The following is a 21,840-nucleotide window of genomic DNA, read 5'->3' as shown; positions in this document are numbered from 1 at the left end:
TATTGTGTCACAGAATGTTACGTGTCATGGAATGCGAAAACATTATGATTATTTTCATCCATGACAAACAAATTGACAGACAATATTTTTCATTTTGTGAATAATGTGTTAAAGGGACTCAGATTTGAAGGAAATTGACAGGATATGACATATTTAAAGGTATCATTAACATACTGTATGACCTATATGGGCAATTCCACAGTAACAGGGGGATGCTGAGACTCAGTTTTTTAACTTTCACGTGCCAATCCCCCACACTTTCCTCTTGTCCCATAACCCTTGCTTCATGTACAGTAACAACAGAGCTGCTAGCTATAGAGGACACTGACACGACCAGTGCAAACCATGAGGCACATCAACTTCAAACTTTAAAAATAAAACTATGTAGCTAGACTGTAACACGCTAGTAAACAAATTAAGTTAATTATGGGATTTCACTTTTTCACTTAACAGCCTGTGTTTACTGTGGGCTACGTATATAACAATGTTGACCTCACAATATATATTTTTTTATAGCAGAACATTGACTTGGCTATTTCCTTTCTATGTTTGTATCCATAACCACATCCTAGGATACATCTCCAATCTGCCTTAGTCACCATGCAGATTGCAGCCTCCACACATGGTGCAGTCAGACAATGCATTATTTCCGGGTTTCAGGTTATCACTGATCTCTCTGTTTCCTGTCAACTTATGACACCTGTTATATCACATTTCAGTGTCACCTTCATTTCTATTACATAAAGGATATCCAGTTATTTTGGGATCGAGATAAAACTGGGCAATACGTTCTTCTTCTTCTTCACATACACTCTCTTCCCTCTCCTCTTCCTTGCTGCATTGCAACCCCTTCCACATCTGCTTGACATGATCACAGAGCAGATGAATCATGTTTCCATGGCAACTCCAGCGTGTTGGTATCACTTGAGAGAGAGAGATTGTCAAGTTTGGGGCTCCATTCATCTCTGTTACCCTGAAGTACAATTCTCCAGAAAGTTTGTCACAGCCTGTTTTACACAGAATCTGTTTAAGAGCAATTAGGGCTCCATAGAGTTATCAGAATGTTCTGCTACATTAGGTTACATCCACAAGGTTTCCAGCATGCTTCTAATTAGCATGATGTCCTTTAATAACTAAATTAGCCCTTGCACTCCTGAACAACGCAATTTTTAGAGAATTTGGCAAAGGTTAAAGTCTACAAAACTTAGTCCACTCTGTAACATATTCTAGTTTGGGAATTTTTTATTTTGTATTTAACCTTTAACTAGGCAAGTCAGTTAGGAACAAATTATTATTTAAAATGACGGCCTGGAAACAGAACTGTATTGAAAAACTGTATTCACTGATGAGAAAATTTGCAGAATGTCGGCCAAAATCCATCTCACTCCATCTTCTACCACTTCCAGCCACTGGGATTCCTCTCACCACCATATTTGGTAGTGAGTGGAAACGCCAACCGAATGCTTCACATTTATACATCCAGTGAAATATCTGTCTCATTGTTCTATCTATGGCAAAACTGTCCCTCACGCTCTGAGGTTCTGGTTATCCATCCATATGCTGGGTTCATAAGTTGGAAACTCAGAAAATATTACTGGAAACTGGAAACGAGTAACGAGTTGTGTGCGTTCATGTGCTTTGAACCCGTTGAGAATGGCTTTTGGCTAATGGCAATAGCTATCATGCTCGCAAACAAATTATACTGTTCAAAATACATATTAATTGATTGTTTTTTTATAAATAATGTTTTGTTGTTGCATATAACTGCCGAAAATGATGAGTTCAGCATGAGAGAGTCGAAGCCATAGAGATATATAGAGGACTCTTTATTTTTTTATTTAAAAAAATATTTAACCTTTATTTAACCAGGTAAGCCAGTTGAGAACAAGTTCTCATTTGCAACTGTGACCTGGCCAAGATAAAGCAAAGCAGTTTGACACAAACAACAACACAGAGTTACACATGGAATAATCAAATGTACAGTCAATAACACAATAGAAAAGTCTATATACAGTGTGTGCAAAAGAGGTAAGATTAGGGAGGTAAGGCAATAAATAGGCCGTAGTGGCGAAGTAATTACAATTTAGCAATTAAACACTGGAGTGATAGATGTGCAGAAGATGAATGTGCAATTAGACATACTGGGGTGCAAAGGAGCAAAAAATAAATAAATAACATGGGGATGAGGTAGTTGGATGGGCTATTTACAGGTGGGCTATGTACAGGTGCAATGATCTGTAAGCTGCTCAAACAGCTGATGCTTAAAGTTAGTGAGGGAGATATGAGTCTCCAGCTTCAGTGATTTTTGCAATTCGTTCCAGTCATTGGCAGCAGAGAACTGGAAGGAAAGGCGGCCAAAGGAGGAATTGGCTTTGGGGGTGACCAGTGAAATATACCTTGCTGGAGAGGGTGGTATGGGTGGTTGCTGCTATGGTGACCAATGAGCTGAGATAAGATTGGGCATTACCTAGCAAAGAGTTATAGATGACCTGGAGCCAGTAGTGGGTTTGGTGACAAATATGAAGCGAGGGTCAGCCAACGAGAGCCAGCTAACGATAGCATACAGGTCGCAGTGGTGGGTGGTATATTGGGCTTTGGTGACACAACGGGTGTCACTGTGATAGACTGCATCCAGTTTGGAGATTAGAGTGTTGGAGGCTATTTTGTAAAGAACACTGTCGAAGTCAGTAGGATAGTCATTTTTATGAGGGTATGTTTGGCAGCATGAGTGAAGGATGCTTTGTTGCAAAATAGGAATCCGATTCTAGATTTGATTTTGGATTTGAGATGCTTAATGTGAGTCTGGAAGGAGAGTGTAAAGTCTTGCCAGACACCTAGGTATTTGTAGTTGTCCACATATTCTAAGTCCGAACCGTCCAGAGTAGTGATGCTAGACGAGCGGGCAGGTGCGGGCAGCGATCGGTTGAAGAGCATGCATTTAGTTTTACTTGCTTTTAAGAGCAGTTGAAGGCCACAGAAGGAGAGTTGTGTGGAAGTTAGTTAACACAGTGTCCAAAGAAGAGACAGAAGTATACAGACTGGTTTCGTCTGAGTAGAGGTGGATCTGAGAATCACCCGCAGCAAGAGCGACATCATTGATGTATACAGAGAAAAGAGTCGGCCTGAGAATTTAACCCTGTGGCACCCCCATAGAGACTGCCAGAGGTCCGGACAACAGGCCTTCCGATTTGACACACTGAACTCTGTCTGAGAAGTAGTTAGGGAACCAGGCGAGGCAGTTATTTGAAAAACCAAGGCTGTTGAGTCTGCCGATAAGAATGTGGTGATTGACAGAGACGAAAGCCTTGGCCAGGTCAATGAATACGGCTGTACAGTATTGTCTTTTATCGATGGAGGTTATGATATCGTCTAGGACCTTGAATTTGGCTGAGGTGCACCCATGACCAGCTCGGAAACCAGATTGCATAGCGGAGAAGGTACGGTGGGATTCGAAATGGTCGGTGATCTGTTTGTTAACTTGGCTTTCTAAGATCTTAGAAAGGAAGGGTGGGATAGATATAGGTCTGTAACAGTTTGGGTCTAGAGTGTCTCCCCCTTTGAAGAGGGGGATGACCTCGGCAGCTTTCCAATGGAAAGCTTCTTTGGTAATCTCAGACGATACAAAAGAGAGGTTGAACAGGCTAGTAATAAGGGTTGCAACAATTGCAGCAGATATTTTAGAAAGAGAAGGTCCAGATTGTCTAGCCCAGTTGATTTGTAGGGGTCCAGATTTTACAGCTCTTTCAGAACATCAGCTATCTGGATTTGGGTGAAGGAGCAATGGGGGAGGCTTAGGCAAGTTGTGTGCATTATATCATCTGTGACTGCATGGGCAGCGCGTGGAGGCTATAACTCATAGGAATCCCTCACCAGTTCACTACTTTGACTAATTAAAATGTCGGAAGCATGGTGGAAGCCCTCAAAGGCCCTGCCACTGCTAAAATAGCATTTTTGCCACTAGAGGCCTCTATCATTCTCTATGGGTGGGGCTCAGCGATGGCAAGAATTTCCCATTATTTTCTCATTGGAGGGGCCTTCAAGTGGATTATTCCCAGTGGTATGCTGGTATTTGCACATTTACGAGTTGTTATGAACACAGCAATAAACCTCTCAACCCCGTAGCAGTACGGACGGTCACTTAACAGCCATGACATCTTGATGAACACTGTCCATGTCTCAGTCTCTGTGTGTTGACTTGAGTTTCTCTCTTGACTTTCTCTGACTTTCTCTCTTCAACATACTGTTACACCACAAATTACTTTATGCACCTAGAGTCAATAATACTGGTAGGAATATATTCCCAAGTTCCTTTAATTGTTCCATCTCAGACAAATTGTATTTAAAGGACTATAGGTGGTCGAAAATATGATTACAGCTATTTCCAATACTTTTGATTGATAGATGATGACAGTAGCCTGTAGTCTTTGCTCTTGTATGGTTGAGTGGTGCAAAAAGGGGCGTTTCTGTCGTGCAGAAGAAGAGGCGTGTCTGGGTTGTTTGGTTACAGCTGATTATCGCGACATCCGCTGCCTCCATCATCAATACAACACCGACTGCGACTATTATCGGGAAAAAAAACATCCACTGACAACATTGCATTATCCTTCAGAACCGACCGGAACGGGGCAAAGGCTATTTTTAACGAACAAACGGCTGTTACGATCATCGTGTCTCGAAACCAACAGTGGTGCTGAAAACAGTGAGTAGGCTATGTTATAGACAGGGCATACGGATGTAATGGTTCGATACGGTATCCCAGGCTACATCAAAGCGGCTCAGACAATGACAAATACGTGTTATTTGACTTCAACTGTAATCATTTCAATCTAATAATAACTGTTCATGTTTCAGGAAAGCCAGTCGTGCTATTCGTATCCTGATATAGTCACGTTGAGATGGAGAGAGAAGGTGGGAGGGATGAGAGATGTGGATAGAATCATGGGTGAGAGTAAAGGAGACCATATCAGTAGAGAGACCGTGTGTTAGTTAGGCTGCTACTATAGCTTACCCGAGTGGAATTAAATAGTGTAGAAGGACATGGAGTGGGGGTTATAGCCTATCTGGCAGGAGCGACTCATTCTTTCTTTCTCTCTCTCTCTCTCTCTCTCTCTCTCTCTCTCTCTCTCTCTCTCTCTCTCTCTCTCTCTCTCTCTCTCTCTCTCTCTCTCTCTCTCTCTCTCTCTCTCTTCCTCTCTCATGTCAATGCATTGAGCGTACTGTTGAATACTGTATGCCGTCACACATTACAGTCTGTAATGTCTTGACCGCAGGGGAGAGTTAGTTAGCAATCGCTCCATCTAAATTTCATTGCAGATTGAAAGGTGCAAGAGTAGGAAGATGTCACCTGGTGTACCTACACACACACAACCACACTTCATAACAGCAGGTGCCTCTTTGCCGCGCTCTCACTCACTGCCTTGTAGGCAGGACCTAATCGCCCACTCAAGCTTCACATACGCACGCGCACACACACACACACATACACACATGTTGCACACATAAGTAATTTATACGTTCAGAAACAACCTGAATAGTAACTAATAGTAACTGAATGTTTGCTATTCTGCACAGTTCATTGCTCAATCTTGGTCAGGTCCTTAATTGTAAAAGATAATGTGTTCTCAATGTCTTACCTGGTGAAATAAAGGCAAAATAAATATAAATACTGGACGTTGCATACAGTGGTTGCTCCACTAAAAGATTTGCGATTATGCTGCTGTACTTAGAGGTAATTTATGGTTTAGTACGATACCCTGCGTCATCACTTCATTGTTCCAGACCAGCACAAGGGGGAGTTAGAGCACTGATTATGCTTTTGGGGCCTACTGTTTCTCTAACTGACAATGAATTGGTGACATAAACCTAAATAGAAACTGATAATTGTGCATGACTTCAGTACTACCTACTAAAACTGTTGTTGCACTAAGGTTTTTATTATTTTATTTTATTTGAATGATTTTGCTCTTACTATAGTAGTGTAGCCCACTCCCAACCGGTCATGTTGTACAGCAATAGAGTGGCGCAACGGTCTAAAGCGCTGCATAGCAGTGCAAGCTGTGCTGATGCTGGTTCAATACCTGTGCCGGCCTTGACTGGGGGACTCATGAGACGACTAGGTTTTTAGTTTCTCTCCCTCTAAAAAAAGAAATTGTCACACCCTGATCTGTTTTGCCTTTTTGGGATTGTCTCCACCCCCCTCCAGGTGTCGCCCATCTTCCCCATTATCCCCTGTGTATTTATACCTGTGTTCTCTGTTTGTCTGTTGCCAGTTCGTTTTGTTTCGTCAAGCCTACCATCGTTTTCCCCTCTAGTCTTGTCTCTCGATTGTTCCTGTTTTCTAGTTTTCTGCCTGCCCAGACCCTGAGCCTGCCTGCATTCCTGTACCTTTGCCACACCTATCTGGATTACTCCGCCCCTGCCTGCCTTGACCTGTCGTTTGCCTGCCCCTGTTGGATTAATAAACTGTTGCTAATTCAAGATTGTCTGCATCTGGGTCTTACCTGAAACGTGATATAAATAAATAATTCTAAATAGCAAACTGGCTTTATTTACAAATTAGTAACAATGTCACCCGATGTTCAAGAATGGCCTTTTTCTCACTCATTTTTACGTTATATGGAATAATCTCCAAAATATTGTTATTTTTTAAATAAACTATTATTATTCATTTTGAATTATATAAAAGCATTAGATATTCTCACAGATATATTATTAATCCTGTTATTAGCAGGACAATATATATTGGTCATGGCTCATGAGTGGCGCACAATGGGATTGCCTTGCATTTCTCCAGCTGTATGCAGGGTGCATGGGAGGGAGGGGGGGGGGTGGAGAAGAAGATGGACCTAGCCCATGGGGGGGGGGGGGGTGGAGCCACACTGGGTAGCACAGAGTAACACTGTAAGGGTCACTGTAAGGGAGCTGACTAGGGAAATGTTCTTAGTGCCGGTCTGCACTAAGTCAAACTAAAACAATGTAACTAATAATGTCATCTTTATGCTTTCGTTAATTAAATAATGATAAAAAAATACTCTTTCAGAAGCCGATGTTTATTTAGTTATGGATCCATAATGAATTACTATGGGAATACATATCACTGAATTACAGAAATATTGAAACAAAGTTGTCTAATGCAGGTAAACAAATGCAGGTAAACAAGTTGGACAATAGACTTGCCTAGAAGGAGGGTAGTGTCACGCCTTGGTCATTGTATTTTGTGTTTTTGTTATATGTTTGGGTAGGCCAGGGTTGTGACATGGGTTTATATGTTGTTTTCGTATTGGGGTTTGTATTATTTGGGATCGTGGGTGATTAGGGGTGTTGTTAGGCTTGGCTGCCTGAGGCGATTCTCAATCAGAGTCAGGTGCTTATCGTTGTCTCTGATTGGGAACCGTATTTAGGGAGCCATAGTTTCGCTTTGTATTTCGTGGGTGATTGTACCTGTCTCTGTGTTGTAGTCACCAGATAGGCTGTAATTAGTTTCACGTTCCGTTCTGTTGTTTTTGTATTTAGTTTCAGTTATTTCATGTACCGCGTTTTAATTAATTAAAATCATTAGTAACCAACACGCTGCATTTCGGTCCGACTCTCTTCCTTCAACAGACGAACGTCGTTACAGAATCACCCACCACTCACGGACCGAGCAGTGTGTAAACTGGCTATGACAGCGACAGTTTCAGGAGCGAAAGGAGGACGTTATGGACAGCAGAGGCATGGAGTATACGACGTGGGAAGAAATCGACAGGTGGGCGGCCGACCCAGAGAGAGTGCAGGAGCCCGCCTGGGATTCGCTAGAGCAATGCGAAGAGGACTATAGGCGAATGGAGTCAATAAAAAAGACACGCTGGCTAAAACGGAGAGGCGCTGGTATAAACAGGCAGCGACAGCTGGAGCAGCAAAAGGAGGATGAATTATTTGGAGAATGGACATGGGAAGACGTGTTGGATGGTAAAGGTTGTTACACTTGGGAGGAGATATTGGCCGGAAGAGATCGCCTCCCATGGGAACAGGTGGAGGCACTAAGGAGAGCAGAGGCAGCCGGAGATAGGAGCCGACGATACGAGGGAACACGGTTGGCAAGGAAACCTGAAAAGCAGCCCAAAAAAATATTGGGGGGGGCTAGAAGGGAGTATGGTTATGCCAGGTAGGAGACCTGCGCAAACTCCCTGTGCTCACCGTTGGGCTAGAGAGACCGGGCAGGCACCGTGTTATGCTATGGAGCGCACAGTGTTTTCAGTGCGGGAGCATAGCCCGGTGCGGCACATACCAGCCCTTCCTATTGGCCGGGCTAGAGTGGGCATCGAGCCAGGTAAGCTTGGGCAGGCTCGGTGCTCAAGAGCTCCAGTGCGCCTGCACGGTCCGGTCTATCCAGAGCCACCTCCACACACCAGTCCTCCGGTAGCAGCTCCCCGCACCAGGCTTCCTGTGCGTGTCCTCGATCCAGTACCACCAGTTCCAGCACCACGCACCAGGCCTTCTGTGCGCCTCGCCTGTTCAGCGCAGCCAGCGCTTTTCTCCCCTCCTGCGCTGTCGGAGTCTCCCGCCTGTTTAGCGCAGCCAGAGCCTTTCGCCTCTCCTGCGCTGCCGGAGTCTCCCGTCTGCCCAGCGCCGCCAGTGCTCCCAGTCTGCCCAGTGCCGCCAGTGCTCCCAGTCTGCCCAGCGCCGCTAGTGCTCCCAGTCTGCCCAGCGCCGCCAGTGCTCCCAGTCTGCCCAGCGCCGCCAGTCTGCCCAGCGCCGCCAGTGCTCCCAGTCTGCCCAGCGCCGCCAGTGCTCCCAGTCTGCCCAGCGCCGCCAGTCTGCCCAGCGCCGCCAGTGCTCCCAGTCTGCCCAGCGCCGCCAGTGCTCCCAGTCTGCACAGCGCCGCCAGTGCTCCCAGTCTGCCCAGCGCCGCCAGTCTGCCCAGCACCGCCAGTGCTCCCAGTCAGCCCAGCGCCGCCAGAGAACCAGTCTCTTCCAGATCTGCCAGTTAACCAGTCTCTTCCAGATCTGCCAGTTAACCAGTCTCTTCCAGATCTGCCAGACAACCAGTCTCTTCCAGATCTGCCAGACAACCAGTCTCTTGCAGATCTGCCAGACAACCAGTCTCTTCCAGATCTGCCAGACAACCAGTCTCTTCCAGATCTGCCAGACAACCAGTCTCTTCCAGATCTGCTTGTCAACCTGAATCTTCCAGTTCCGCCAGCCAGCCAGGATTTACCGGAGCCTACTACCTGCCTCAGCTTCATCTCAGTACTGGGCTTCCTCTCAGTACTGGGCTTCCTCTCAGTACTGGGCTTCCTCTCAGTACTGGGCTTCCCCTCAGTCCTGGGCTGCCCCTCAGTGTCATGTTTTGTCTTATATTGTCTTGTCATTTTGCTTTCCCTTCTGTTCGTTTTCCCCCTGCTGGTCTTTTTAGGTTCGTTCCCTTTTTTCTCTCTTCCTCCCTCTCTCTCTTCTCTCTATCGTTCCGTTCCTGCTCCCAGCTGTTCCTATTCCCCTAATCAATCATTTAGTCTTTCCACACCTGTTCCCTATCTTTTCCTCTGATTAGAGTCCCTATTTCTCCCCTTGTTTTCCGTTTCTGTCCTGTCGGATCCTTGTATATTGTTCACCGTGCTGTGTCTTTGTCTCGCCCTGTCGTGTCGTGTTTCCCTCAGATGCTGCGTGGTGAGCAGGTGTCTGAGTCTGCTACGGTCAGTGCCTTCCCGAGGCAACCTACAGTTTATGGTCGAGTCTCCAGTCTGTCCTCGTCATTACGAGTGGAATTGTTTTTTATGCTTTGTTTACCGCTCCGATTTGTCTAGGAGTATTGCATATTTCCTTTACTGGAATAAAGACTCTGTTTTCGCCAAGTCGCTTTTGGGTCCTCATTCACCTGCATAACAGAAGGATCCGACCAAAGAATGGACCCAGCGACTACTGACGCTCGTAACACTGCCGTCGAGATCCAAGGAGCCATGCTCGGCAGACACGAGCAGGAATTGTCTGCTGCTCGTCATGCCGTGGAGAACCTGGCCGCTCAGGTTTCCGACCTCTCTGGACAGTTCCAGAGTCTTCGTCTCGTGCCACCTGTTACTTCCTGGTCTGCCGAGCCTCCGGAACCTAGGGTTAATAACCCACCTTGTTACTCCGGGCAGCCCACGGAGTGCCGCTCCTTTCTCACCCAGTGTGATATTGTGTTCTCTCTCCAACCCAACACATACTCTAGAGAGAGAGCTCGGGTTGCTTACGTCATATCACTCCTTACTGGCCGGGCTCGAGAGTGGGGCACAGCTATCTGGAAGGCAAGGGCTGATTGTTCTAACAATTACCTGAACTTTAAAGAGGAGATGATTCGGGTTTTTGACCGTTCAGTTTTTGGTAGGGAGGCTTCTAGGGCCCTGGCTTCCCTATGCCAAGGTGATCGATCCATAACGGATTACTCTATAGAGTTTCGCACTCTTGCTGCCTCTAGTGACTGGAACGAGCCGGCGCTGCTCGCTCGTTTTCTGGAGGGACTCCACGCAGTGGTTAAAGATGAGATTCTCTCCCGGGAGGTTCCTTCCAGTGTGGACTCTTTGATTGCTCTCGCCATCCGCATAGAACGACGGGTAGATCTTCGTCACCAAGCTTGTGGAAGAGAGCTCGCGTTAACGGTGTTTCCCTGCTCCGCATCGCAACCATCTCCCTCCTCTGGCTCTGAGACTGAGCCCATGCAGCTGGGAGGTATTCGCATCTCGACTAAGGAGAGGGAACGGAGGATCACCAACCGCCTGTGCCTCTATTGCGGACTTGCTGGACATTTTGTCAATTCATGTCCAGTAAAAGCCAGAGCTCATCAGTAAGCGGAGGGCTACTGGTGAGCGCTACTACTCAGGTCTCTCCATCTAGATCCTGTACTACTATGACGGTCCATCTACGCTGGACCGGTTCGGGTGCTACATGCAGTGCCTTGATAGACTCTGGGGCTGAGGGTTGTTTTATGGACGAAGCATGGGCTCGGAAACATGACATTCCTTTCAGAGAGTTAGACAAGCCTACGCCCATGTTCGCCTTAGATGGTAGTCATCTCCCCAGTATCAGATATGAGACACTACCTTTAACCCTCACAGTATCTGGTAACCACAGTGAGACTATTTCTTTTTTGATTTTTCGTTCACCTTTTACACCTGTTGTTTTGGGTCATCCCTGGCTAGTTTGTCATAATCCTTCTATTAATTGGTCTAGTAATTCTATCCTATCCTGGAACGTTTCTTGTCATGTGAAGTGTTTAATGTCTGCTATCCCTCCCGTTTCTTCTGTCCCCACTTCTCAGGAGGAACCTGGCGATTTGACAGGAGTGCCGGAGGAATATCATGATCTGCGCACGGTCTTCAGTCGGTCCCGAGCCAACTCCCTTCCTCCTCACCGGTCGTATGATTGTAGTATTGATCTCCTTCCGGGGACCACTCCTCCTCGGGGTAGACTATACTCTCTGTCGGCTCCCGAACGTAAGGCTCTCGAGGATTATTTGTCTGTGTCTCTTGACGCCGGTACCGTAGTGCCTTCTTCCTCTCCGGCCGGGGCGGGGTTTTTTGTTAAGAAGAAGGACGGTACTCTGCGCCCCTGCGTGGATTATCGAGGGCTGAATGACATAACGGTTAAGAATCGTTATCCGCTTCCCCTTATGTCATCAGCCTTCGAGATTCTGCAGGGAGCCAGGTGCTTTACTAAGTTGGACCTTCGTAACGCTTACCATCTCGTGCGCATCAGAGAGGGGGACGAGTGGAAAACGGCGTTTAACACTCCGTTAGGGCATTTTGAGTACCGGGTTCTGCCGTTTGGTCTCGCCAATGCGCCAGCTGTTTTTCAGGCATTAGTTAATGATGTTCTGAGAGACATGCTGAACATCTTTGTTTTTGTCTACCTTGACGATATCCTGATTTTTTCACCGTCACTCTAGATTCATGTTCAGCACGTTCGACGTGTACTCCAGCGCCTTTTAGAGAATTGTCTCTACGTGAAGGCTGAGAAGTGCTCTTTTCATGTCTCCTCCGTTACTTTTCTCGGTTCTGTTATTTCCGCTGAAGGCATTCAGATGGATTCCGCTAAGGTCCAAGCTGTCAGTGAGTGGCCCGTTCCAAGGTCACGTGTCGAGTTGCAGCGCTTTCTAGGTTTCGCTAATTTCTATCGGCGTTTCATTCGTAATTTCGGTCAAGTTGCTGCCCCTCTCACAGCTCTTACTTCTGTCAAGACGTGTTTTAAGTGGTCCGGTTCCGCCCAGGGAGCTTTTGATCTTCTAAAAGAACGTTTTACGTCCGCTCCTATCCTCGTTACTCCTGACGTCACTAGACAATTCATTGTCGAGGTTGACGCTTCAGAGGTAGGCGTGGGAGCCATTCTATCCCAGCGCTTCCAGTCTGACGATAAGGTTCATCCTTGCGCTTATTTTTCTCATCGCCTGTCGCCATCTGAATGCAACTATGATGTGGGTAACCGCGAACTGCTCGCCATCCGCTTAGCCCTAGGCGAATGGCGACAGTGGTTGGAGGGGGCGACCGTTCCTTTTGTCGTTTGGACAGACCATAAGAACCTTGAGTACATCCGTTCTGCCAAACGACTTAATGCTCGTCAAGCTCGTTGGGCGTTGTTTTTCGCTCGTTTCGAGTTTGTGATTTCTTACCGTCCGGGTAGTAAGAACACCAAGCCTGATGCCTTATCCCGTCTTTTTAGTTCTTCTGTGGCTTCTACTGATCCCGAGGGGATTCTTCCTTATGGGCGTGTTGTCGGGTTGACAGTCTGGGGAATTGAAAGACAGGTTAAGCAAGCACTCACGCACACTGCGTCGCCGCGCGCTTGTCCTAGTAACCTTCTTTTCGTTCCTGTTTCTACTCGTCTGGCTGTTCTTCAGTGGGCTCACTCTGCCAAGTTAGCTGGTCATCCCGGCGTTCGAGGTACTCTTGCTTCTATTCGCCAGCGCTTTTGGTGGCCTACTCAGGAGCGTGACACGCGCCGTTTCGTGGCTGCTTGTTCGGACTGCGCGCAGACTAAGTCAGGTAACTCTCCTCCTGCCGGTCGTCTCAGACCGCTTCCCATTCCTTCTCGACCATGGTCTCACATCGCCCTAGACTTCATTACCGGTCTGCCTTTGTCTGCGGGGAAGACTGTGATTCTTACGGTTGTCGATAGGTTCTCTAAGGCGGCACATTTCATTCCCCTCGCTAAACTTCCTTCCGCTAAGGAGACGGCACAAATCATCATCGAGAATGTGTTCAGAATTCATGGCCTCCCGTTAGACGCCGTTTCAGACAGAGGCCCGCAATTCACGTCACAGTTTTGGAGGGAGTTCTGTCGTTTGATTGGTGCGTCCGTCAGTCTCTCTTCCGGGTTTCATCCCCAGTGTAACGGTCAAGCAGAAAGGGCCAATCAGACGATTGGTCGCATATTACGCAGCTTTTCTTTCAGAAACCCTGCGTCTTGGGCAGAACAGCTCCCCTGGGCAGAATACGCTCACAACTCGCTTCCTTCGTCTGCTACCGGGTTATCTCCGTTTCAGAGTAGTCTGGGTTACCAGCCTCCTCTGTTCTCATCCCAGCTTGCCGAGTCCAGCGTTCCCTCCGCTCAAGCGTTTGTCCAACGTTGTGAGCGCACCTGGAGGAGGGTGAGGTCTGCACTTTGCCGTTACAGGGCACAGACTGTGAGAGCCGCCAATAAACGTAGGATTAAGAGTCCTAGGTATTGTTGTGGCCAGAGAGTGTGGCTTTCCACTCGCAACCTTCCTCTTACGACAGCTTCTCGTAAGTTGACTCCGCGGTTCATTGGTCCGTTCCGTGTCTCCCAGGTCGTCAATCCTGTCGCTGTGCGACTGCTTCTTCCGCGACATCTTCGTCGCGTCCATCCTGTCTTCCATGTCTCCTGTGTCAAGCCCTTTCTTCGCACCCCCGTTCGTCTTCCCTCCCCCCCGTCCTTGTCGAGAGCGCACCTATTTACAAGGTACGTAGGATCATGGACATGCGTTCTCGGGGACGGGGTCACCAATACTTAGTGGATTGGGAGGGTTACGGTCCTGAGGAGAGGAGTTGGGTCCCGTCTCGGGACGTGCTGGACCGTTCGCTGATTGATGATTTCCTCCGTTGCCGCCAGGATTCCTCCTCGAGTGCGCCAGGAGGCGCTCGGTGAGTGGGGGGGTACTGTCATGTTTTGTCTTATATTGTCTTGTCATTTTGCTTTCCCTTCTGTTCGTTTTCCCCCTGCTGGTCTTTTTAGGTTCGTTCCCTTTTTCTCTCTTCCTCCCTCTCTCTCTTCTCTCTATCATTCCGTTCCTGCTCCCAGCTGTTCCTATTCCCCTAATCAATCATTTAGTCTTTCCACACCTGTTCCCTATCTTTTCCTCTGATTAGAGTCCCTATTTCTCCCCTTGTTTTCCGTTTCTGTCCTGTCGGATCCTTGTATATTGTTCACCGTGCTGTGTCTTTGTCTCGCCCTGTCGTGTCGTGTTTCCCTCAGATGCTGCGTGGTGAGCAGGTGTCTGAGTCTGCTACGGTCAGTGCCTTCCCGAGGCAACCTACAGTTTATGGTCGAGTCTCCAGTCTGTCCTCGTCATTACGAGTGGAATTGTTTTTTATGCTTTGTTTACCGCTCCGATTTGTCTAGGAGTATTGCATATTTCCTTTACTGGAATAAAGACTCTGTTTTCGCCAAGTCGCTTTTGGGTCCTCATTCACCTGCATAACACTCAGTTCCAGTCTGCCCCTCAGTCCCGGGCTGCTTCTGTCCCGAGCTGCCCCTCTGTCCCGAGCTGCCCCTCTGTCCCGAGCTGCCCCTCTGTCCCGAGCTGCCCCTCTGTCCCGAGCTGCCCCTCAGTTATGTGGGGATCTGGGTGAGGACTATTAGGCCATGGTCGGTGGAGAGGGTGGATTATCCCAGGACGCGAAGGGGAGGAACAAGGACATTAATGGAGTGGGGTCCACGTCCCGAGCCTGAACCGCCACCATGGACAGACGCCCACCCGGACCCTTCCTATGCTCTTGAGGTGCGTCCGGGAGTCCGCACCTTAGGGGGGGGGGGGGTTCTGTCACGCCTTGGTCATTGTATTTTGTGTTTTTGTTATATGTTTGGGTAGGCCAGGGTGTGACATGGGTTTATATGTTGTTTTCGTATTGGGGTTTGTATTATTTGGGATCGTGGCTGATTAGGGGTGTTGTTAGGCTTGGCTGCCTGAGGTGATTCTCAATCAGAGTCAGGTGCTTAGCGTTGTCTCTGATTGGGAACTGTATTTAGGGAGCCATAGTTTCGCTTTGTATTTCGTGGGTGATTGTACCTGTCTCTGTGTTGAAGTCACCAGATAGGCTGTAATTAGTTTCACGTTCCGTTCTGTTGTTTTTGTATTTAGTTTCAGTTATTTCATGTACTGCGTTTTCATTCATTAAAGTCATGAGTAACCAACACGCTGCATTTCGGTCCGACTCTCTTCCTTCAACAGACGAACGTCGTTACAGGTAGGGATAATTCTATCGTCAAATGTATTTCTTAGTTAGGTTGGCTGTATCACAACCGGCCATGATTGGTTGCAATTTCAGATTAATCCAACAGAAAAGACTAAACAAATAATACTACAAAATGTATTATTATAATGTATCATATCCAACCGTGATTGGGAGTCCCATAGGGATTATTTTGGCCATTATTCAGATTACAATCGCTCACTTTTTTTTTTTTAAACAAAATAACCTCCAAAATATTGTTATATATTATCAAGTTGATGGCACAGTCATTTAAAAATATATATATTTCACCTTTATTTAACCAGGTAGGCCAGTTTAACCAGGTAGGCCAGTTGAGAAGTTCTCATTTACAACTGCGACCTGGCCAAGATAAAGCAAAGCAGTGCGACACAAACAACAACACAGAGTTACACTTGGAATAAACAAACGCACAGTCAATAACACAATAGGGAAAAAATCTATATACAGTGTGTGCAAATGGCTTGAGGAGGAAATAAATAGGCCATAGTAGCGAAGTAATTACAATTTAGCAAATTAACACTGGACTGATAGATGTGCAGATGATGATGTACAAGTAGAAATACTTGTGTGCAAAAGAACAAAAAAGTACATATAAACAATATGGGGATGATGTAGGTAGATTGGATGGGCTATTTACAGATAGGCTGTGCACAGCTGTAGTGATTGGTTAGCTGCTCCGATAGCTGATGTTTAAAGTTAGTGAGGGAGATATAAGTCTCCAACTTCAGCGATTTTTGCAATTCATTCCAGTCATTGGCAGCAGAGAACTGGAAGGAAAGGTGGGGATGACCAGTGAGATATAGCTGCTGGACCACGTGCTACGAGTGGGTGTTGTTATCGTGACCAGTGAGCTGAGTTAAGGCAGAGCTTTACCTAGCAAAGACTTATAGATGACCTGGAGCCAGTGAGTCTGGCGACGAATATCATTTACATTTACATTTAAGTCATTTAGCAGACGCTCTTATCCAGAGCGACTTACTATATGTAACGAGGGCCAGCCGACGAGAGCATACAGGTCGCAGTGGTGGGTGGTATATGGGGCTTTGGTGACGAAAGAGATGGCTATGTGATAGACTGTATCCCATTTGCTGAGTAGAGTGTTGGAGGATATTTTGTAAACAACATCGTCGAAGATCGGTAGGATAGTCAGTTTTACAAGGGTATTTTTGGCGGCATGAGTGAAGGAGGCTTTGATGTGAAATAGGAAGAAGAGTTTACAGTTAAGCCAGACACCTAGGTATTTGTAGTTGGCCACATATTCTAAGTAAGAAACGTCCAGAGTAGTGATGTTCGTCTGGCGGGCGGGTGCGGGCAGCGATCGGTTGAAAAGCAAGCATTTAGTTTTACTAGCGTTGGAGGCCACGGAAGGAGTGTTGTATGGCATTGAAGATTGTTTGGAGGTTTATTAACAGTGTCCAAAAAAGGGCCAGATGTATACAGAATGGTGTCGTCTGCGTAGAGGTGGATCAGAGAATCACCCGCAGCAAGAGCGACATCGTTGATATATACAGAGAAAAGAGTCGGCCCGAGAATTGAACCCTGTGGTACCCCCCATAGACACTGCCAGAGGTCCGGACAACAGGCCCTCCGATTTGACACACTGAACTCTATCTGAGAAGTAGTTAGTGAACCAGGCGAGGCAGTCATGAGAGAAACCAAGGCTGTTGAGTCTGCCGATAAGAATACAGTGATTGACAGAGTCGAAAGCCTTGGCCAGGTCGATGAAGACGGCTGCACAGTACTGTCTTTTATCGATGGCGGTTATAATATTGTTTAGTACCTTGAGCGTGGCTGAGGTGCCCCCATAACCAGCTCGGAAACCGGATTGCACAGCGGAGAAGGTACGGTGGGATTCGAAATGGTCAGTGATCTGTTTATTAACTTGGCGGCACCTATATAAAGCTGAGTGACTCGCTCTTTCATGGCTGTGGATCAAAATAAATAAGTACCAACATTCTTTCTGATAGTCTTTAGCAAAGAAATGTTTTGGTTATTCTGACCTGGACACCATGCACAGTATTATAATAACCCATTTTGGGCTATTAGCATGACAATATACCTTGACCAACACCTGTCTGTATTTTGATCATTTGTGGATGGGGCCTCCCCAGTGGCGCAGCTGTCTAAGTCACCACATCGCAATGCAAAATGCGTTGCTACAGATACCCGTGCCGGCCGCCACCGGGAGACCCATGAGGCGGCTTTTGGTTTTAATTTAGAATCCTCCAATCCTCTATATGTAATTATTTGTGGAGAGTCACGTCATATTTTTCAATATACTGTAGGCATACCGTAGGCGACATGAGTCTCACTCGTGTTGAGTAATGTGCTGTTAAAAGTGGTGTAGGTCTTATTTATTTAAAGAGCATATTGAAGTCTAGAAGGATTTGAAGCAGTAGCCTACAACTATTTTAGCACCGTTTCACACTGCTCTGAGACAAGCATGGGGACTGGTCTTGATAAATCAATGAGATTTTTATTTTCACTGAATCTCCGTTTGGATATTGGTTAGACTAGATTTAGAAAATTTGTGTGTAGAAATGTTATGATCTTAGTGTAACCTTTATTTGACTAGGCAAGTCTATTAAGAACAAATTCTTATTTACAAGGACAGCCTACTCCTTCCTCCCTGTCGGGGAAATTGAACCCCAGTCTCCCACGTGCCCGCACAACAAAGGGATTCTTTAGCTAAATGTAGAACTGTAGCCAACTCCCGACCGTCACATTGTACAGCGAAATATTTTCTGTCCCATCCCTACAGAAACCCGGAGGGTTAATTTTTCTTGGAATAGAAACACCATAATATTAATCTAATTAATTAAGCAACATTTCTTAAAATCAGTCCCATATACTTTGTTCTTACAAAAAAAGGTTTTACATTCTCTAGTACAGCCTCTATTGAAGACTATCAAATGCCTCTCATAGATGCCCTCTGGTGGTCAAACTAGCACTAACTAGCATTAATGGTACCAGGGGTTGGCACTTAAATAACCTGCCATAGAATTCTGCGGCACCACGCAAGCTGTGCTGCAGTAGGCTGCAACTTTTAAAGGACGAACCACTGTACTACAACACCATTTGACCGGAACTGTTATATTTTTAAACATTGTATTTCACTGTGTAGCATAATTGTTTAGACAGATCCAACCTCATTCATAGACGTCAGTGTAAATACCTGTATTACTGCCTCTGCCTTCTGCTACCATCTGGATGAACAGTCTATTTGCATGAGGGTACTTATGAAGAGCACATTATTAACTTCTCTCTCTCTCTCTTCCTCCTCCTCCTTCTCAGTGTGTGTGCCTCCAGTACCTCCTTTAGCCCTTGATGACCCACACTGCTTCCCAGTGTGTGAGGCTGAGTGACTCTCTGTCCCCTCTAACCCCTCACCCCTGACCCCTCATCATGGGCAGTGTGGGTAGTGGAGTGGCAGGGGAGCAGGAGTTTGCCATGAAGTCCGTGGGCACTAGGACCACCCTGCCTCGTGCTCCGCCCCTGTCTCGCCGTTGCCCCGCCGATCGTAGCTGCAGCGCCGAACGACTCCCCCCACTCCCAGCGACAGCCTCCGAGGGAACCGCGTCTAGTGAAGAACGAGGAAGTATTAGTATTGGGACCGTAACTGGGAAAGACCGGCCCCCGGACTCTGACACAAACCGTACCGCTACAACTGCATCCAACTGTGACCGGGGGGATACAGGGGTGGGATACGGAAATGGAGCAGGAAGGAAGGAGAGTGGAGAGAGGGAGAGTGGAGGGAGGGAAAGGGAGAGTAGAGAGTGGGAGAAAGAGAGGGAGAGGGAGAGAGAAAGGGAGTGGGAGAGGGAAAGAGAAAAGGAGAGGGCAGAAAGGGATAGAGACAGGGTAGAGAGGGAGAGGGATAGAGAGCGGGAGAAAGAGAGGGTAGAGAGGACGAGAGAGAGGGTTGAGAGAGCGAGGGAAAGAGAGCCACGAGGAGGGGTTGTGAGTCTGGACGTATGCAGTAACTTGGTGGGACTGGGGGGAAATGATATTGGTACTGGGATGACCTCCCACCAACAAAGAGACACTGGAGGGAGCAAAACAGACAATCACAACAATCCTCCAAACCACAACCCACCCAAAATCCTGCCAGTCTCTGGCAAACTAGAGCAGGTATGTTCCTTTTCTCAAACAATTATGTTTGTAGCGAGGGTCATGTGGCTTATTGGCATAGTGAGTTAGTTCATAATTAGATCACAGCAAAACCAGGGTTGTGTGGGTTTGATTCCTGCATGGGGCACACATACTCGGCTGTATCCCTATATCATTGCAGTTACATAAAGACTTTATGATTACACTGTTATATAATTACTTGACTATCTTATAATAACTGATGAAATAGAATTTGACATGGTGAAAAGATCTTACAAATAAATATTGCCATAGTATTTCATAATGATGATTCTAGTGTTTACTGATTTAAGACATTGACGTAAAGGCTTTAAACGAGAATAACGGCACATTTAGAAAATCAAAGTGCACATCTCGATCACTCAGAGAAAACGCTCACTTCAGCTCTAGATAGAACTTAGCTCTGTCACAGGGAAAATACTCCATTCGCCAAGTCCAGTCGATTGTGAGATATGGCATATACATTTTACGTCATAAATTTGGGTCATTGGTTCACTATTTTACCTTTTCTGAGATCTCTGCCAAGCAAGGCGGTAACCGCAGCTAACTCATGCAACAACACACGCACAAGGGTTGCTCCTCATGAACACAACACCGGCAGTTTTCAAAATAGCCTAAATCAGACTTTAGCACATCACCCAACCCAACACAACACCCCTCAGTAGTAGCCTATTTCATTTGTCTTTTTCAATGCTCTGGAAACCAATCAGAAAATGCTGCGCACTAACGATGGTATTGTAGCCACACAAATACAATAGAAGATAATTGTCGATCTCATCAGAAACACTGATCACAACCTTTATCTCCTAAATTATGTCGCTGGTGTAATTTTGTTAGAATTTTGGAATATGTAAGGTTTTTACCAGTTTCGAGTCTATCCAGGCTCTAGTCCCGTAAGCGAAACAACACAGCTGAAGCAAAGTTTCACCCAAATTTGTATTTATTCTTTTTATATAGTTTTTGTCATTTTACCTCCTTTTTTCTCATCAATTTCCCGATATTACGATCTTGTCTCATCACTGCAACTCCCCAACGGGCTCGGGAGAGGCGAAGGTCAAGTCATGCGTCCTGCCGAACATGACCCGCCAAACCGTGCTTCTTAACACCCGCTCGCTTAACCCGGAAGTCAGCCGCACCAATGTGTCAGAGAAAACACAGTTCAACTGACGACTGAAGTCAGCCTGCAGGCGCCCGGCCCGCCACAAGGAGTTGCTAGAGCGCAATGAGCCAAGTAAAGCCCCCCCGGCCAAACCCTCCCCTAACCCAGATGACGCTGGACCTATTGGGTGCCGCCTTATGGGACTCCCAATCCCGGCCGGTTGTGATACAGTCTGGGATCAAACTCCAGGCTGTAGTGACGGCGCAACACTGCAATGCTGTGCATTAGACCGCTGTGCCATTCGGGAGGTGTTTCACCCACATTTTAGATAAGAAAATATCCACCTAGCTTTCTGTCATGTCACCCATCCAAATCAAATAATTCCATGTGTCTGCCTTTTGTCTTTATAAACGTGTACATAGCCTGTTCCATGACATGGGGTAATCCAATGACCAACACTGCAGCTGTTGATTGCAGTGATCATTATTCATCCCATATGCTAAATATAATCAATACACAACTTTGAAGGAGTAGGGTATTTGATGCAAACATAGGCTGTAAGAATACTTTTTTCATTTGATAAAATTAGCCTACATTTTCACATTCTCTTGCTCGCTCGAGGAAGGCAATTTGTCCCTGCTTGCAAACGGAATCTCCTGCATAATTTCTGTAAATTATTGTCATTATTCTACCAATTGGTAAATGTAGGCTCATAATAAATGTAAATAAATCATATTTGATCTACCCCAATGAGCATCAATCACATACTGTATCTACTGTATCTATTATATCTGCACAAAAAAATGTTTCCAATTATATGTTTGCTTTCAGGTGGCTACTGTAGAAAAGTTAGAATGTCATGAAACATTTGTTGCATAACTTAGCCTTTTAGCCCAGATGTGTCATGCTATGAAGTAGACATTATGTGGCACACTCGGTAGTCTTTCCCTCTCATTTTAGTAGATATATTTTGCTGTAATGATCTGATCACACCATGCAACGAGGGATGTAGCCTACAGTCAGAGAGGGAAGATGGACAACGTTGACAGGCAGGTTAAATTATGTCCAATGGGGTTGCAAGCTTAAAGTGTGAGGCGGGATTAGGTCGGCTCCTTTCCTCTTTGCTTGGCA

The 21,840-nt window shown here is 46.3% G+C and overlaps 1 protein-coding gene across 1 annotated transcript in view; it reads left to right on the top strand.

The window, feature by feature from the left end:
- Positions 1-4,530: 4,530 nt before the first annotated feature.
- LOC124016900 (leucine zipper putative tumor suppressor 3-like) overlaps positions 4,531-21,840 on the top strand; it is a gene marked incomplete at its 3' end in the record, with an annotated part of 35,877 nt that continues 18,567 nt past the window's right edge. The window contains exons 1-3 of the mRNA XM_046332242.1: positions 4,531-4,699; positions 18,756-19,196; positions 19,308-19,592. Coding sequence (XP_046188198.1) covers positions 18,867-19,196; positions 19,308-19,592 — 615 coding nt within the window. The remainder of the gene's footprint in view (positions 4,700-18,755; positions 19,197-19,307; positions 19,593-21,840) is intronic.

The sequence above is a fragment of the Oncorhynchus gorbuscha genome, unplaced genomic scaffold (genome assembly GCF_021184085.1).
Source record: "Oncorhynchus gorbuscha isolate QuinsamMale2020 ecotype Even-year unplaced genomic scaffold, OgorEven_v1.0 Un_scaffold_11:::fragment_4:::debris, whole genome shotgun sequence".
NCBI lineage: Eukaryota > Metazoa > Chordata > Actinopteri > Salmoniformes > Salmonidae > Oncorhynchus > Oncorhynchus gorbuscha.
The sequence above is the reverse complement of the archived record's forward strand: the minus strand, read 5'-3'. Positions and strand labels throughout refer to the sequence as shown.